Genomic DNA, 20567 nt, shown 5'->3' on the forward strand with positions numbered 1-20567 from the left:
ATTGCAATTCATATGAGGATGGCATAAATTGTAATTCAACAAAATGAAAGAATTGCAATTCCCTCAAACACACTGTAATTCGGGTGACCAAATAATTATGTTGTAATTGAATTGCAAGATTTACAACTACATCCAACCAAACAACTTATGCGTTTGATAGCACAGACCAGAGTGAGACAATCAGGCTGAACCCGTCGTTGCCAATAGCCCTGCATCAAACCGGCAAACAAAGTGGGGCGTAGGAGGGTGATCACCAGCCGGAGGAGCTGCCACCAGGTGCGTACGTGATCCTTGTGACACGCCATTCACAGACTCTCAAGAATGGAGCGCCCTCTGTGCCTTTCGGAGAACCACCTTAGCCTATACCGCCGTATTCCTATTGCCACCCACTTTTACTTTTCCCACCACCAGATGTCCAGATCGGAGCTATATTTAATCAAGTGGGGTCACTCATATTTTTATTTACTAGGTAAATACACACGCATATTTTTGTTAAATTTTAAATTAGCCTAAATCTTTCTCAAATTCTTCAATGAATTTTTCAATTTCTTCTCTTTTTCTTCTAAGGAAAACAATCCTCCTCCATTTTTCAATTTGTAAAAATAATTTTAATAAACTCTCCAATTTCAACTTTTCAATTTTTTTACTAACCTAATTTTCTATTTTAAAAAGAATACTCATTTCCCCTTTTACCATTTTTCATACATATATCTTTTCTTCCCTGCAAAATTTCAGCACACTGAAATATTGTTTCCAGTAGGGCGTAATTTAGCATACCCATAAAAAGGCACAAAACATTTCTTCCACTGTATTAGAATATGAACAAAAAACAAAAACCAGCTTATACCAAACGAGTTCAAAAACAAAGCATCATCGAAAGATATTAAAATATACTGGCAGATATATTAACTTTAGATATGATAATGAAAATCGCCATGAGCTAAAATCAACCATCATAAAATAGAAACCAAATTCGATAATTATGTGAACTCTCCCTTTCTCAAGTCTGCAAAAACAAAGCACCCTCTAAAGGAGGGGTGCGTTCATGTTTGGGTACAAGCCCCAATAAAAAATCAAATTATTCCAAAGCCAAAAACATTAGCCTGAGTGAATTCTTGAATCGAAACTCGGTTTTTCATCACCATCTAACACTGCTAAAAGCAATATGTGAGGGGGGTCTCTGGACCTTAAGCCCCACCAGAACCATACTTCTTTCCCAAAACAAGCACCTGAAGCTTGTCGTACCCAGCCAACACACCAGCACCAGCAACGGCACGCAAGATGTTGGCACCAGCACCCTTAAACAGAGATTTAGGACCTTCATTCTTGAGGATCTGAGAGAATGCATCAAAAGAGCTCTTATACTTGACAGCTTCACCAGATGTCATCATCATTCTTCTACGGACTGTGTCAATTGGGTAAGAAGCAAGACCAGCACCGTTTGTAATGAGCCAACCAAGAGCAAAGCTAGCAAAGAAACTATCCTGAAAATGAGCAGTTGGGAGGAGACAAGTGTGTGAGAATAATAAGTACATAAAATTCAATATTTGATAATAATAATTGAACTAATAAAGAAAATAGGTCCACAAAAGGCACTGGCCAATAACAAAACAAAACTTTAGCATTACTAGCACATGCTAAACCACTAAAGCATGGAGTATATTAAGACAAAGAAAAACATCTAATCTTGTAGACAATAAATCAGGCATACTAAGAAAAACAAAGTACAGAAATGAATTGTAACTAATGATTTCAAATATCGTTTTCCATTACCTAATGCAACAGAAATTGAAAAACTAAATAAGATATAAAAACAGAAAAGCACAAACCTGTAAGTTTCCAGTCAAGACAACTGGCTTAATAGAGTCATATAATCCAAAGTACAGCCCACGATAGACAATAATTCCAACACAGGAGATATTGAATCCACGGTAAAGTCCTGCAATACCATCAGAGGCAAGAGTCTTCCTGTAGACGTCAATCAAACCATTGAACTGCCTTCCACTTCCTCCCTTCTTTGCAGCCTTGGCATCATTAGCCAAACGTGTTCGAGCATAGTCCAATGAGTAGACAAAAAGTAATGATGAAGCACCAGCAGCACCACCTGAAGCAAGGTTGCCAGCAAACCATTTCCAGTAGCCATCACGGTCCTTCTTGAAGTTGAAGAGCCTCTTAAAGTAATCCTTGAATGCAAAGTTCAAGGCCTACAAAAACACATAGTATCCATTAGTAAAACATTATCAAGTTTTATATTGGATTCCAGAGAAGAAATAGAGGACCTGAGTGGGGAAGTAACGAATAACATTGGCAGTATTTCCTCTCCACAGTGAACCAATTCCTTCATCCTTGATGGTTCGACTGAAACAGTCACCAATACCCTTGTAAGGTTCAGAGAGCCTACCAGCCTTAATCATCTCATCTTGGTTTTGAATCAAGAGTTTTACACGCTCAATAGGGGCAGCTGCAGTCTTTGAGACAGCTGCTGAAACACCACCCATGAGAAAGTCAATTGCAAAACTTGTAAATCCTTTCTCTGCCGGAGCTTGCACAAAGACTGGTGAAGCATTTGCAGTAATTGATGACAGATCCATGGTGGCTTGACATTGTTGTGTGACAGGATATTTCAACCCAGCATTGCTGTAGTTTCCACAAGCAAAATGCCTAGAGTACTGAGTAGGCCTTGGTAAACCCCCATAGCGAGCTTGGGCATCTTGGTAAAGACTTGAGCTCAGATGAAGCTGGTTAGCTGCCTTCTGGAAAACAGTGGGGTGCTGTGGCATATCTGCCATTGTTTTCTATAACAATCTCCTGCAAAGTAAAATAAAAAATGACACTTAGTTACTTTTTATTTAGAAGAACTAATCATTGACAAGAAAATCGTATTGAAAAAGGATACTAACCCAAATACAAAGAGCATAACCACAACACAATATTCTCTTAACACATAGGATGGTTCATTTGAAACTTTTGTTACCATCAAATCCATTCAAAATTATGGATAAACAGACAATATTTCAAATATATTCTGCATCAATTTCCATCTCAAGCTGTAAGTTAATTTAAATTTCTATAATACTTTTTTCATGCATAGATCATCAAGTAAGCAACTACTGCTCTTTCCAGTGTGATATTATAATCAGTGGATGCAAAACATGAAAGGTGGATAAATAAAGAAAAAATGTTTGAGCTTTATGAAGGACATGAAGGCACAAAATATACTGCCCCACCCTATGTATTAGTTCATGCTCAAAAAGGGATATTACTGCAAGTAGAATACCTCTGCTCTGTATATCTAAATATCTAATCAAACAGTAAAAGTAAAGACTAGACTTTTGTCACTTATATGACACTAATTTTAGAGTTGCAACCCCTGAACACTCGATTCAACATAAAGTTGAGTATTTTATGGTGCCAAATATCAACAGGGAAGCAACTCTCCAATAAAAAAATGACATGTGTCTACACAGAAGGTAAAAACAAAGTTACAATTGAAAAGCATAGCCAACCAGAAGATAACTTCATGTCCCAACTTGATGGGAAACTAATCAAGTCAATAATAATAAGAATATATACAAATATAAGAGGTCAACAGAATTTGAATGCATGTATGGCTGAGATCGCTCCTACAAAAAGAGATCTTCCAGATCAACATTCATTAACACATACAAACAACAAATCCACTGAGTCAAAGTTCAAAAACTCATTCGCAGATCTACACGAACCAAGTCCGATTCAGACTCAGATCTATGCAGGTAAAACCAAAAGCCAGACTAATGATAAGAATTAAGTGAAAACTCGTAAATCAAATCCGGAAACTCGTGGATCTAGAACGTGGAATCCAAAAATCACATAAAAAAGGCAGAGGAAAATCAAATGAACAGAGAGAAGTGAGAACAAGAGACAGAAACATCGAACGAATCAGCGATCAAATCTCACTACGAACCACACAAAATCAAACTCAAGACATATAAATGAGCGAGTTGTAGAGAGAGAGAGAAAGAGAGAGTTACCTGCGCTCAACTCGCCTGGAACGGCGCCTCAGGAAGAGATCGAGTAATGGAGGAGAGAAGAACGAGGAGTGTTCGGTAGAGAGGAAATGGGAGGGTTTTGTGCGGCCGCTGAGAGACAGTATATATAGTGGAGCACTGATGCGACCTACTTTTGATTCAGTGTCTCGCGGCGTACGCTTTGAATCTACACCACCGTTGCTAGAGACCGTTGATTAATGAACACAAAAAGGGGAGGGTGGGAATATTGGAATAATGAATTTGAGTCAACGGGGGAGAACAATTGGCATTCAACTACTCGAAAAGTCGCAATATATTACGATGATAGTAAATAGTTCATGAACATAATTTAAATTTGATTATTCCCCCCAAAAAAAAAAATTGATTACTACTTTTTTTTTTTTGAAAAGATTTGATTACTACTTAAATAGTATGATATAAAATATTATATTTTAAATAAATATGAAATTTAAAAGGCGAATCACTCAGTATATAATTTCCCTTGTTACCAAAATTAAAAAATAAAATGAAAGTTCATTTAAAAGGCGATATGATTTTCCTTGTTATCAAAATTAAAAAATAAAATGAACATTCATTTAAAAGGCCCTGTATGATTTCTCTTGTTACCAAAATTTAAAAATAAAATGAATGTTTATTTAATAAATACTAACGAAATAACCCAGGTTTAATTTTTACAAGTGACGATTTCCCTTGGGTTAGCTTATGTACCTCTCGGAGCGAACTAATCTAAGTGAACTTGAACCATTAAATGAACAGGGAAAAATCCGAACCACCTCGTGGTTACACCCAAAAAAAAAACACAAACAAAAACACTAACGAAATAATGAAGAATAAGGCAAAGATTGTTCTTAGATTTCTTGTAGAATTGTTTGTGTATTACAATGAATGTAGTAATTGGACAAAAGATGTCCCTACTAAGACAATGAGCACATTATTTAAACTACTCTAGACATGACATTTTGAGGTTTGCCTCCGTTTTTTTTTTTTTTTTTTTTTTTGTATTGTTTTTTACAAGTTTTAATATATTTTACCTTTTTATCAAAAATAAAATAGTCATTTTAACCAATTCCTCACTATATAGGGCACTCCCAAAATAATGTCTTCGCCTAATCGACACGTTGACCGATCACATAAGACATCCTCGTCGGCCTAACATCTTCATGTCCTATGCTTCCCATATCGTGGCTAACCTCGGTGTTTGAGCCCGTGTCATGCCCAACCCCAAGACCGTGAGCTAACACGACCTCCATTTTCTTGTGTAGTCTTTGGTTAACCTCATGTCTCCCAAATACATCTTCCAATCTCATACTTAGCTGACTCGACCTCCCTACACGACCGATCCTCAAGGTTGGCCCTAGTTTGTATGTTTTGCCTTAGATTCGTGTCACGCCTATTGGACTTAAACGCTTGGGTTATGTATAATATATCCATCATCAACGCCCCACTCTTTTATAAATTGTAATTATAATAATCACTCAATAGCAAGGTATCCGTTATAACATGTCATTAAAGTAATTGAACAATAGTTTAAGAAGCAAATACCAATTTTGGTCCTACGAGTATTAGCAAAATGACGATTTTGGTCCACATGTTTAATTTATACCAATTTTCATCCACGACTATTATTTTAGTACTAATTTTCATTCACGACTATTATTTTAGTACCAAAACTCATCACGCCGGTCACCCCTCCATTTAAGACATGTCGGAATCAAAAAATATTAAAGGCATTTTCGTCTTTTTCAACTTAAGATTCAAATGTGAGCATGAATAAAGGAATTTAAGCCCTAAGATCGATCTCAATTCGTAGTTCTCATTTTCATCCGACCTTAATTTGAGGAGGAGAACTGCAAATTGAGATAGATTTTAGGACTTAAATCTCTTTATTCAAGCTCAAAATGAGATCTTAATTTGAAAAGGACAAAAATACCATTAATGATTTCATATTTCGGCATGTCTTAAACGAAGAGGTGACCTGCGTGATGAATTTTGACAGTAAAAGAGTAGTCGTGGATGAAAATTGGTACTAAAACAATAGTCGTGGATGAAAATTGGTACTAAAACAATAGTCGTTGATGAAAATTAATAGGAATTAAACATGTGGACCAAAACTGTCATTTTGCTAATACTCGTGGGACCAAAATTGGTATTTGCTTATAGTTTAAGATTTAACTTAAATGCGTGAGAATATTAAAATAACATAGTTAAATTGACAGAAATGTATATATAATCGGGTTCATATGAGAACCACTCTCAAAGTGAGAATCTGTAGACAAATTCAAACCATCAACTGAAAGATCTGATGATTAGAAAATAAAGTAAAAAGATATGTCAATAATATATTATTGGAATATCAACCAAAGAGATATTGTGCACTTTTCTAAAAATATTTACTATGGAATATGTTAAGGTAATTTAACATAACCAAGAATAATATGAAATTTCTTGAACCAAACACCTCTAAAAGTAGTATGGGAAAAGTGAGGAATTATGAAGCATATTCTCACAAAAAAAAAAAAAAAAAAAAAAAAAAAACTCTACACACATATCTAAAAACATAATAAGTTTAAATCCAGGTTATACTCCTAGTTTATGTCCGTTTTTTTCTGTTAATATTTTTTGTACCTTATGCTATAAAAGTTGTACTACATAATTTTTTGGCAAAAAATATCACTGTCGTTATAACTCTTGTTATCTTTCCACATTATTATTACCATGTAAATGTATACACAATATTTTTTCTTATATCCTTCAATGATTTGGGTTATAATTAAAATGTTACCATAGTTATATTTAGTAATTTATCATTTCTATAATTCTTAGCTCAATAAATTATACAATTATATATATACACACACACGCACACACTATTATTTTAAAAAAAAATTAATATAATTAAAATTTTAATATTGGGCATATATTTTTTGTGCATCGCGCATATAAAATACTAGTATATATATATATATGTGTGTGTGTGTGTGTGTGTGTGTGTGTGTGTGTGTGTGTGTGTGTGTGTGTGTGTGTGTGTGTGTGTTTTGAGAGAGAAAGGAGATGATATATTAAAGATCAACCAAAGACGAGATACAGGTGGGTGGCATAGAAAACCACGAACCAAGGACAGACAAAGAATCAGAATCCCGCACTAGAACATGAGCTAAATGATTCGCTGACCTGTTGACATGGCGAATTGAATCGTTCCCGATGTCACTAGCAATCTTATGACATTGCTTTACTACCAAACCAACATATGAAATATCCAAATGACGAGAGTTAAAAGCTGAACAAAAATTCAAACAGTCTTATTCAAGAATAATGTTATTGAAACTATGTGTCTTCATCCAAGTGAGTGCCTCCTTAATTGCCATATATATATATATATATATATATATATATATATATATATATATATATATATATATATATATATATATATATATATATATATATATATATATATATATATATATATATATATATATATATAAGGGTTCAGGTGCGGGAAAGAGTTCACGTGCGGTTTTGCGAAGGACGCACATTAAGCATTAAAATGACGCATCTTAAGTACACAAATCACGCACCTTAAGCACACAAACAAAACATCTTAAGAACACAAACTACGCAACTTAAGAACACAAATCACGCACCTTAAGAAGTAAGAACACAACAAAGCACATTAAGAACGCAAACCACGCACCAAAGGTTTTAAAATGGTTCACCTTAAGTTTCACACAACTGACGCACCTTAAGCATACAAATCATGCATTTTAAGAAGGAAAACAACGCACCTTAAAAAGGAAATCCACGCATCTTAAATTTTAACAACTACTCACATTAAGTACACAACTCACGCACCTTAAGCACAACACTCACGCACCTTAAGTTTCACCAACTATTCACATTAAGTACACAACCCACGCACCTTAAGCACAAAACTCATGCACCTTAAGCACAAAACACACGCATCTTAAGTACAAAACTCACGCACCTTAAGCACAAAAAACCACGCACCTTAAATTTGACCTATATGCAAAAATTATCAAATTGCCACCGCCTTTTTTTAAAATTTTTTTTGATAATCCTGGACATTGATTTAATCAAAGTCAATGGCTGTCATCTCATCACACAACCGCACATAGGCACATCAACCCATTTGAACCTAATTATATATATATATATATATATATATATATATATATATATATATATATATATATATATATATATATAAAGAAAAGATGAATGATAATAGGGTGATTGCATCAAATCAATAAACAATAACACAAGGATTTAATGTGGAAATCAAAACGGTAAAAACCACGAACATTTTTGGGCTAAGCCCAGCCGAAAGTCTTTATTCTTGTAGGTGCAGTATCTACTATACTAATAAGAGTCCAAGAGAGTTAGGCCTATAATGGGTAGAAAAAGTGGCGGTCAAATTTTTTAATCAAATGAATGGCTCAAATTGATTAATTTTTCCTTGAGATTTCCTAATTTATCCTTAATGAATATGATTATCCGTTAACTTTTCCGTTAAATATTATCTTTTCCGTTAGTTCACCGTTAACTTACTCATTGATTTTAATAAGGTTTTAGGTTCGAACCACATCCCAATCAAAGTTGGCACAATTAGTACTCTATTTTACTCTTATTAAATTAAATAATAATTTAGTAGCTATAACAAAAAATAATACATATGCATTTCTTTAATTTAGAATTATGTGTCTACAATGCCTTTATTAAAAAAAATTTATTCATTGTCAATAAATTAAATAAGATAAATAATTTCATTAATTATATTGTCTTTATTTTTCTCCAACATAAAAATTCTTTACATTCAAAATTCAAATTCGACTATATTCGCTACATTGTCCCTACAATGTCTTTATTAAAAAAAATTATTCATTATCATTAAATTAATTAAGAGAAATAAGTTCATTAGTTATATTGTCTTTATTTTTCTCCAATGTAAAAATTCTTTACATTCAAATTCATCAATTGATTATATTCACTACATTGTCTATTATCTTTTTTTGTGCACTATTTTTTAATTAAATATCAAAGTTATAATACAAAATAATGATATATATTTATTTACCAAGTATTTTATTAATACCATGAAAAAAATTAAAAAAATTTAAATTAATAAAGCCAATCATATTAACTACTAAAGGGATTTGTTGACAAAGAGAGTATTCAAATCACACAACAAATTGAAGTGAGAAACTACATCGCAATGTCCTTGTTTGACAATCAGCAGTTAGCGGTTAGCATTAGCGGATTATATTAGCGAATTTGACCAGCGAATTATATCAACGGTTGGTAAAAAGATATTTAAAAAAAAATTGGTTGTTTAAATTAACATTTAAAATGAGCTAAGGTATACATATAATAAAAAAAGGAGAAAATACCCAAAATGGTCCCTCGACTATAGCTAAATTCACAAATTGGTCCTCAACTTTCAATTTCAACCAATTAAGTCCTTAACTTTGCAATTTTGACACGATTTGGTCCTCCATCTATTTGACCGTTTGTTGATCGTAATCGACGATCTCCAGAAGAACCTTTAGCTCTCGCCGGAGCACGTGGAGACCTCCAGGATGACGTTGCACCGGTTCGGAAACACGTCTTCTTCTTCGTTCTGGTACGAACTCAACTACATTGAATCCAAAGGGAGGATGAAGAAAGGCGACCGGATTTGGTAGATTGCTTTCGGCAGTGGATTCGAATGTAACAGTGCGGTATGAAAATGCAACCGGAACCTTAAAAAATCGATGATGGACCATGAAATTACATATATATCCTCAAAAATCACAGTCAACAAACGGTCAAATAGACAGAGGACTAAATTGTGTTAAAATTACAAAGTTAAGGACTTAATTGGTTGAAATTGAAAGTCGAGGATCAATTTGTGAATTTAGCTATAGTCGAGGGACCATTTTGGATATTTACTCTAATAAAATAATAATAATAATAATAATAATAATAATAATAATAATAATAATAATAATAATAATAATAATAATAATAATAATAATAATAATAATAATAATTGTTTTAATAATAATTTTTTTAAAAAATATAGATGTGTTTTCAGGAAATCATTCTAAAAAATGCTAAGTGAAAATATTGTAAATTACAATGTTTGTATTTTCAGTGGTTTGGAACAAATTGTTGCTTCAAACTGTTGAATAACCAAAACACTTTCTTTAGCATTTTGATATTTGGGTTACATCATATTTTCCAATCGTCCAATATCTTTGGGCTACATTATAATTAAAATTTTTAAATTTTTACTACATCTAAATTCCTTAAATTAGGAATTTCTTTATCCATAATAATTTATTCAACAATAATGGTTGAACTAAATAAACACGAAGCAAAACACCAAAAGGACCGGTACCGTTGATTCATTCATTGATCTTGTATATATGTGCATTCATTAAATATATTCGAACCCTTTTCAACAAAAATACTTGGTTACTATTTAAATTTTTTTTAGTAACAATTATAATGAATCTCCTATATTACATTGTATTCATATACTATGAATTACATATTTAAATAAATAAATTAGACATTAAATTACTTATGTTGAACTTCTCATTTATAATCTTGCACTGATATACTTTCAAATATTTATTTAATTATAAACATTGGGTAGAAAAAATGACCGTCAAATTATTAAATCAAATGAATAGTTCAGACTTCAGATTGTTCAGATTTTAATTTTTCCTTGAGATTCCCTAATTTATCCTTAATTATATGATTATTCGATCCGTTAACTTTTCTGTTAAGTACCGTTAATTCACCGTTAGTCTTATTCTAATATTAAAGTTTAATATAGAATTATAACTACAACATTAATCTAATTCTAATATTAAAGTCTTAATAGAACTCTAACCACAAATCCTACTGCCCGAATCTCCTCAAACAATATTAGCATATATTTAATATATTTTATTCTTTAATTTTTATTTGCTCTCCCTTATGTCCCGTATTTGGTTTCAACCATACCCATACAATTATTTGATTGACAATTATAATCAATCTTGACTATATTATCTTGCATTTGTAAATTTAGAATTACCAATTTAAATACGCAAATTCAACATTCAATTATCTATGCATGAACAATTTCAATATAATCTTGTCTTGGTATACTTTAAAATACTTATTTAAGAAAAACATTGGGCATTATTCCAATCGCGCAATGCGCGTAAACAACTAGTATATATAATAAAGTTCAAATGTGGCGGGGTCTTCCCGTGCAGCGGAATTTCATAATACACCAACAGTGTTAACAACGTGCACTAACAGTGTAAGGGAAACACACCACAATGAAATGCACAAAAAAAAAAAAAACACCAAAAAATACACAACAGACCCACAAAAAAAAAAAAAAAAACAAAAAAAAAAAACAAAACAAAACAAAACAAAAAAAAAAAAAAAAAAAAAACTACACCATATAACTCACCACCCACCATGGTGTATTTCGAAACATTGCGTTGATGGTGTATATTTGATGAACTATTGGTGACGCCGCACCGTAAGACACCTCCACACTTGAACCTTCCTCTCTCTCTCTCTCTCTCTCTCTCTCTCTCTATATATATATATATATATATATATATATATATATATATATATATATATATATATATATATATATATATAAACAATTCATTAGTTAAAAAAAAGGGGGTAAATAAAACTTTTGCTCTGTTTGGCAGAGCTTATTTAGAAGCTTATAACTTATTTTAAGCTACTAATAAGTTATAAGCTTGGTTTGGTAATGTTCCCAAAATAAGCTCCTAGCTTAAAATAAGAGCTTATTTTGGAACGGGGCAGTGTTTCAAAATAAGCACCTAGCTTCCTAACTTTTTTTTTTTTTTTTTATCTTTATCCTTATTATTTTAAACAAATAACATAATTTACATTTTCCAATTAAAACTGGTTTTCTCTTCTCCTTTATCCGCTACTTTCACCGCAATTATTATTATTATTATTATTATTATTATTATTATTATTATTATTATTATGAGATTTGCAACAATATTGCTATTTTATTATGAGATGCTAAATCATGATTATGATAATAGTTTTATTTCAAAATATTAATTTTTTAAAGACAAAATGTTAAATTTTAATATGTAAACAAACTAATTTAAATTTTATGAAGATGTCATTTTTAGTGTTTTTACATTTATCAGCTTATCAAAAAGTTAAATTTACCAAACACTTTCCATCATAACAACTAGCTTAATAGCTCTTCAATTTTCAGCTCCGGACATATAACTTTTTAGGTTTCAGCTCCTAGCTTATAATTTTTCAGCTAGATTTGCCAAACAGAGCCTTTATTATATTATTATCTTAGAATTATAATATTTTATCATTGGCCTGGTATTAAACTATTACATGAAATAAATTGAATAAAATAATATACTACATGTGGTTCAAGAATGGCCACTGTTTTAATTTTAATTGTATAATTGTAGTGGTAGATCTAATCGTATAAATTTGACAACTCATCAACTAATTATGGTCAATTCAAATATACAAATTGACTTTTCAAGGTGTGATTTGGGACATAGGAAACATTATGTGCACACCATGCAGATGCCCGATTCTAACATTTTATATGTTCGGGGCGTAGCAACAAAACAAAACCATAACCGGCTCTATATTAAATTAATATACACTTGTTGAAAATTATGAAATTTTTGACCACGAAAGTGATCTTAAATTAAGTCGAAAGTCTTGTTTTGAGCACTTTTGGTATTCAGAAAAACCTTTGTTGCTATTTCTGACCACTTTTTGCTTTAGACTTGATTTAAGATCACTTTCAGGTGGTCAGAAATTTCATATATAATTTTCAGCAGTGATATATATTTTTATAATTAAAATTTAAATTTAAATTAAATAAGAAAAAAATACTAATATCTAATTCATCAATGTGAAAGTTAAATTTACCAAATCTATCACATATATAACTTACTATTACTATCAAATTATATTTGAATTTAAGCAAATAATGTGGAATACTTGAGTACGTAGAGTCCACGAATAATATGGGTTATACATATATATACAATTAACCTATCAAAAATTGTAATGTACATTTCTAGAAGACTAGAACCTAAATACGGAGTACCTTTCATTGTTTGGCTCTTGGACTGGCGGCTTTTGACGGGTATAAGGATGTAAACATGGAAAAACAAAGAAGAAACAATAAAAAAAGTTGTGTTTGCCTTTATCTCATAAAATAATAAAATTTAACCCAACAGGGTAGCTCAAGTGGCAAATGAGCTCTCTTTGTGAAGGAGAATTTTGGAATAACCCGAGTTCGATTCCACCAAGTGACGATTCCCTTTGAACTAACTTCTGTGCCTCCCAGAGCGAACTGGGTGGACCCGGACCATCTATTCGTGATTTCAAGAAGGTTTACAAGGGGCCAAAATCTAACGAATATTAATCATATTTGCAGTCTATGTTCACAAACAAAATATTCATCATACCCATTCGAGAACCAGTGACCAAACATCTTTCAAGGACATAAAAATTTAGCCAAAAATATCATATAAAATTTTAGACAATTTTTCTTTAAATACTCATAATTCTTTACAAGACAAAGTATATGTTTTATTTTATCAAATATTTTCAGCCCAAAAAAAGTTGAAATAGTGTCAAACAAAGACTTAACATACATACTCTTAATAAAAATTTGTGTGTCGTCTAACACAATATCACAACTTTTAGAATGCTTATCGTCTAAATGTCAATTTTCATATAGGAACATTTTAAAATATTATGGGTGTATGATCTCATGAGAACAAATCCCAAGAGAAAACAAAGAATCAATCTCAACCTTATATTTATAAAAATTGGACATATAAGAGCATATTAAAAAAAATATATATAGTGGTGTTTTCGTATTTATCGCCAACTTCTCTTTGCAAACTTGAACACTTAAATATGCATGCGGTAACAACTAAATATGCATTCCTGGATCAATTTTATAAAATCAATGAAAAAACTAAATTTTAAATCTAAATTGTAAATGTTAAACCCTATATAAGTAGTAAAAAGTGAACCCCTAAAATAAATAAAACTAAAAACTCAATCATAACTCTAAAATCTCTAAGTGAAATGCACTTTCGCATTTTTGCAAGTGCAATGTTTTAATATTAAATGTGAATTTTGTTAATACTAAATATGCATTACGTAACAACTAAATGTGCATTCTTGAAAAATTATGAGAAGTGCAAATTTTAGTTTTCAAGTTTGCATAATAAAGGTGGTGATAATTATGAAAAATGTCACATCATTTTTTTTTTATATAAAATCTGATTTGATTTGTCTAATTTTTCCAGATATAAAGCTAAGATTGGTTCTTAGTTTTTCTCCTAAAACTTGTTCTCATGATCATGTATATATTGGAAGCAATTCTAGACATACTTAATATTTGATAATGTTTTAGTGTTGATGCGAGTTCTGCAAGTTTGTCCATAAAATTTTACGCACTCAATGAATAAATGCTTGGAAGCACAAGAATTAAAGCCTCAAACTTATAAACGACTAAACCAAATTAACCAAAAACCTGCTGTCATGAACCAAGAATTTGTTAGGAGTAAAACGACATCGTGTTAATAAATACTTCATGTTAATTTCCTTTTGTTAATTTTCTTATTGTTAATCTTCTGTGTTATCCCTTTCATGATATCCCTTCCACTAATTCAGGAGTTTGTTGGATGGCTAGAATATAGGGATTAGTATTGTAGGATTGCAAGATGATCTTTTGAAAGAATATGAGTTGTCATTTTTACATCCTCTCTTCTCTCTAACTTTTCTTCCCCTTTTCTCTACAAATCTTCCCTTCCTTCCTCTGTGTCTATGGGGGATGATTTTACAACATTAAAACAAGGAGGGAGTGTAGAATACTTTACTGATAAATATGAGGAAATGAAAGCACTTATGCTACAAGAACATCCCCACCTCACTGAAGAATATTTCTTGAATAATTATATATGCTGGCTCAAACAAGCCATTAGATTTTTTGTTAGGACCTCAAGACCAAGAACCTTGGAGGATGCTATTTGGCTTGCCAGGCAGTTTGAACAAGGGATGATGGCCCTGGAATTTTTTCTTGAGCTTCCATTTCAGTAGAGAATCAAACTATGAATCCTAATGGCACTCCTAGATTGCTACCACCACATGGGCAAGAAGGGGCTACTAATACAATGGATATGAGGAACTCTGAGATGGATAGATTGAAGAGCCAAAGACTATGTTTCAATTACAAAGGAAAGTGGCAGTATAACCATAAGCGTAAGCCCAAACCATCCTTGACTCCGATAGAAGGAATAGAGGAGGATAATGAAGGGCAAATTCCTTCCACAGTTGAGTTTTAAAAAGTCAGAACATCTTTGGAAGCAGCACAACCACAGAAGGACTAATGGTGGAACGATTCTGATAGTCAAGGGTTTAATTCATCTAAATTAAAAGTCGATGACCAATTTTAAAAAATTACAATATTCAGAGGACCATTGCTAGAATTAACTCAAAAATATAATTATCAAAGTGTTGTTTAAAAACAATCGGTGTCCTTTATAAAAAAAAAAAAAACGTACAAAAAGACAACATATAAATAAAATCATTATTTAAAAAAAAAAAAACTCACAATGATAACGATTTTAAAAAATATTTGTCTTTTGAGTGTTGTGTATTCAAAGTGTAGTAAAAGACAACACACAAACGACAACGAATAAATTAAATAAAATCGTCGCCTTTAAAAAAAAAATAGAACGCACAAAGATAATAGTTTTAAAAAACCGTTGTCTTTGAGCGTTGTGTATTCAAAGTGCATTAAATGACAACACACGAACGACAACGAATAAATAAAACCGTCGTCTTAAAAAAAAATAAAACACACAAAGACAACGAATTTAAAAAATCGTTGTCTTTGAGTGTTGTGTATTCAAAGTACAGTAAAAGATAACACACAAATGACAACGGATAAATAAAACCGTTGTCTTACATAAAAGACAACACTTTTGTAAAAAAATTATTGTATTAACAAAAAAAAAAAAAAAAAAAAAAACCACACCAAGACAACGGGTATAAAAAATCGTTGTGTATTGAAGTTCGCTTAAAGACAACACACCAACGACAACGGTTAAATAAAACCGTTGTCTTTTTTTTTTTTTTTAAAGCGCACAAATGCAATGGTTTTACAAATTGTTGTCTTTATAGTGTTGCGTATTTAAGTGCGCTTAAAGACAACACATCAACGACAACTATTAAATAAAATCGTTGTCTTTAAAAAAAATAAAAGAGCACGCAAAGACAACAGTTTTAAAAACCGTTGTCTTTGTAGTGTTGTGTATTCAAGTGTGCTTAAAGACAACACACCAACGACAACGATTAAAAAAAATCGTTGTCCTTTAAAAGAAAGAGCAAGCAAAGACAACAGTTTTAAAAAACTGTTATCTTAGTAGTGTTGTGTATTCAAGTGCACTTAAAGACAACACACCAACAATAACGGTTAAATAAAATCATAGTTTTTTTTTTTTTTTTTTTTAAGCGCAGAGACAATAATTTTAAAAAACTGTTGTCTTTGTAGTGTTATTTATTCAAGTGTTCTTAAAGACAACACACCAACGTCAATGGTTAAATAAAATCATTGTATTTTTAAAAAAGAGCGCACAAAGACAACAGTTTTTAAAAACCGTTGTCTTTGCAGTGTAGTGTATTCAAGTGCGCTTAAAGACAACACACCAACGACAATGGTTTTAAAAAACCGTTGTCGTTGTGGTGTTGTCTTTTTCACAAAATGCACAAAGACAACACACTTATAATAACAGTTAGGTAAGAACCATCGTCTTTGACAAAAGTGTTGCGTCAAAGACAACGATTTTGGACAAAACTGTTGTCTTTTAAACAAAAGACAACACTTTTGTTAAAAACTGTTGTCTTTGTACATTTTTCTTGTAGTGTAATTTTCTTATTGTTATCTTTTCTGTTATCCCTTTCTTGATATTCCTTCCACTAATTCAGAACTTTGTTGGATGGCTAAAATATAGGGATCAGTATTGTAGGACTGCGGGATGATCTTTTGAATGAATATGAATTGTCATTTTTATATCCTCTTTTATCTCTAACTTTCTTCCCTTTTTCTTCTATGCAAATCTTTCCCTTTTCTTCTGCAATCTCCTTCTCTCCATTTTCTTTCTTTGTTTGATCCTTCAGGGCTGTTACACAACCTTACATATTCTTGAGTTTTCTTTAATTATTGGAACTGCAATTCAGGAAAAAAAAAAAAAAAAAGTCTCATAACTCTTAGCCCACTCTTAAAGCCTACAATCGTTATGCTACAATCGTTATGCATGCTGAACACGGGTAACAGTGCCTGGCACTGTTATTTTCTTTTTTTTTTTTTTTTTTTTTTTTTTTTTTAAATTTCAGACCGCTTTGTTATAGGAATATATGTTCATAATTTTATTACTATATGTTCATAATTGTAAGTTCATAATGTCAGAGCTCTATGTTCATAATTCTATAACTGTACATTCATACTTCCATAACTGTACATTCATAATTCCGTAACTGTACATTCATAATTCAATAACTGTAACTTCATAATTTTCGAAGCTCTATGTTCACAATTTTAGAGCTCTATGTTCATAATTTTATCACTATATGTTCATATTGTAAGTTCATAATGTCAGAGCTCTGTGTTCATAATTTCATAACTGTACATTCATAATTGCATAATTGTACATTCATAATTGCATAATTGTACATTCATAATTCCGTAACTGTACATTCATAATTCAATAACTGTAAAATCATAATTTTCAAAGCTCGATGTTCACAATTTTAGAGCTCTATGTTCATAATTTTATCACTATATGTTCATAATGTCAGAGCTCTGTGTTCATAATTTTATAACTTACATTCATAATTCCATAACTGTACATTCATAATTTTATAATTGTACATTCATAATCCCATAACTGTACATTCATAATGGCACAAACGAATAACGCCGTTAACGGCGAGACAAAATCAAATTATTTTTTTAAAAACTGAAATGACGCGTTTTCCCTAAAAACGACGTCGTTTTGGACTCCTGTCCACAATGCATTGTGGACACGAGTCCACTACATAATTTGCGTAAAGCCTAATAAGTTTGAATGGGCAAATTATTGCGTAGACCATGGTTCACACAGTGACTAATAAAAAGTACATTTTTAATATACTAAATGTACATTATTTGTGTACTGAATGTACATTATATAATATAATATACACTCAGTATACAAATAATGTACATTCCCTGAATATAATGTACATTTTTAATATACTAAAAGTACATTATTTTTATATCGAATGTACATTATTTTACAGTATACAAAATATGGTCCACACAATAATGTACAAATTGAAAACTTGTTGGATTTTCTTAACTTGAGCCTTAGTAATTGGGTATTATAGAACCTGGCAAATTATTAACGACGTCATTTTGTACTTTTTTTTCGCGTGTCTGCTGTTAACTCCTTAAAAAAAAATTCATGTTTCGAATGTACAAAATTGTATAATAGAAAACACAGAATTTTACACCTGAAAACACATAATTTTAATAACTGAAAATCCTCATGTTTCGAATGTACAGAATTATATAATAGAAAATACATAATTTTATACCTGAAAACACATAATTTTTTTTTAAAATGATAAAAATCCCCTGATTTGAATGTACATAATTTTATACCTGAAAATGCAGAATTTTATAACTGAATACACATATATTTTCGTCGCATTAATTCCCCACACAACTTAACAAAACGACGTCGTTTCAAGAGGCACGGAGTGCACATTGCTATGTGCGTCCTGGTGCACGGTATAACGATTGATAGAACCCTTTATTGGGCCATTGCGTTGTTACTGGGCTTATTGTTGGATTTGGACTTCATCAAATGTAAATTCTCATAAATATGGAAATACATTTTACATTGATGACTAAGCGATTCATAAATTAAAACATTATTGGCTCATAAAAATTTTATTCCTGTACTTTCAAAAGAAAAAAAAATTATTCCTGTCGTACCACAACAATTTAAAATAGATAGTATCACCTACAATTAGTATAACTATGTGGTCCAATGGTACCCGGGTTGGACTTCCATTTGGAAGGTTGTAAGTTCGAGCCTCAGTGGAGGCGTTATTAGCTCTTTGTGTTTCAGTAGGTTGAGAAAGTATATGAACAGATACTACAATGTAATAGAGCTAGTAGCATTCAAAAAAAAAAAAGTAGTTGGCAAAGTTTAAGGATACATAGAAGCATACTAATTGAATTAAAGAAGCAACCTCTGAAAATGACATTACACAGTATATCTAACTGACACTGTTTTATGTATTATTTTTATTATATTATCAAATGAAACTACAATTGAATTGAAATGAAACTGTAGTTATGTTAAAATGAAACTGAATAATAATTTCGCATATTTGAGTATATATTATCCAGCGAAACTATAGTTATATCAAAATGATATGAAGTTGAATATGAATGGTATAATACAACTTTTAAAGATTTAAGATAGTAACCCAAGTTGAGGAACTCAACTGCATAAGAACATATGTCTATTCTATTGCTACAATAAGCCAAAACATTTGAAAAAACAAAGAGCATTACCCTTTCAATAGTCTACGATATAATGATCGAAGTTATAACATCAATAATATTAAATACATTTGTCTACCAAACCAAGTACATTAGACATTTAAAGAAGAAATAGGAATGATCTTGACTTGAGACATATTCATTTATTATATACCAAAAAATTCAAGCATACAACTCATTCATTTCCTTCTCCCAAAAACAGGATATAAATCACAGTGACTCAATATGGTTCAGCAGACAGGGCCAAATACCGGTACGCACAAGGAATCTGCCCGCTTTGGACATAATTTTCACACTGCCGCCACCAAGATTCGAACCTTGATCTCTTCTCCCAAATACTGCCCACTGAACCATTGAGTTAAGCCCATGCGGGCAACTCATTCATTTCCTTAAATGTGGGCATGTGGCCATGTTGCTACAATGCTACATTAAGGATCCATCCCAAAACTACATGTAATTAATGGTAGTGCTACTCCCCCAAATCATTTGAGGTAATTTGTGTCCCCAATTATGGGCTATTCATCTTCATAGTAGAATCAGATTTGCAGATAGATAATGATACGACACTTATCATTAATTTATAATTGGAGCAAGTAGCATAACCTATAACGTAATAAAACTGATATTTACAATTTTACATTTGCATGGAAGCAATGTCTAATCAAGTGATTCATGCACTTTTCACAAACATGGAAGATCAATACATTCTGAGAATGATAGATAGGAAAGTCTGGAAAACTGCAGCAATACTTCACAGATTTATCAAAATAACACTTCTAGGGAAACAGTTATCATCATGAAAGAATTGACAATTGCGTAAAAGATTCAGGGAACACCTGATATCATGCCGGCATCAG

General features: G+C 31.5%; 1 protein-coding gene across 2 annotated transcripts; it reads right to left on the reverse strand.

Moving 5' to 3' along the window:
• Positions 1-938: 938 nt before the first annotated feature.
• LOC109160210 (ADP,ATP carrier protein, mitochondrial) lies at positions 939-4122 on the reverse strand. 2 transcript variants are annotated; one of them, XM_019308439.1, is made up of 4 exons: positions 4011-4122; positions 2280-2808; positions 1830-2204; positions 939-1484 (listed from the first exon to the last, which is right to left on the reverse strand). In XM_019308439.1, the coding sequence occupies exons 2-4, from the start codon at positions 2787-2789 to the stop codon at positions 1188-1190; spliced, it is 1182 nt and encodes a 393-aa protein (XP_019163984.1). In that variant the 5' UTR covers positions 2790-2808; positions 4011-4122; the 3' UTR covers positions 939-1187. The 2 variants fall into 2 exon arrangements, with proteins under 2 accessions (XP_019163984.1, XP_019163985.1); XM_019308440.1 differs by lacking the exon at positions 4011-4122 and having other exon boundaries at positions 2280-2824.
• Positions 4123-20567: the final 16445 nt, after the last annotated feature.

Source organism: Ipomoea nil, unplaced genomic scaffold (assembly GCF_001879475.1).
Source record: "Ipomoea nil cultivar Tokyo-kokei standard unplaced genomic scaffold, Asagao_1.1 scaffold2845, whole genome shotgun sequence".
In the NCBI taxonomy this organism is placed as follows: Eukaryota; Viridiplantae; Streptophyta; class Magnoliopsida; order Solanales; family Convolvulaceae; genus Ipomoea; species Ipomoea nil.

Bases quoted from the DNA above. Each gene is read 5' to 3' on its own strand.
- LOC109160210 (XM_019308439.1), bottom strand. From the start codon at position 2,789: ATGGCAGATATGCCACAGCACCCCACTGTTTTCCAGAAGGCAGCTAAC. The intron at 2,205-2,279 runs GTCCTCTATTTC...GTGTTTTTGTAG, and splicing joins TTCGTTACTTCCCCACTCAG to GCCTTGAACTTTGCATTCAA. The intron at 1,485-1,829 runs GTTTGTGCTTTT...GCTCATTTTCAG, and splicing joins TCTTGACTGGAAACTTACAG to GATAGTTTCTTTGCTAGCTT.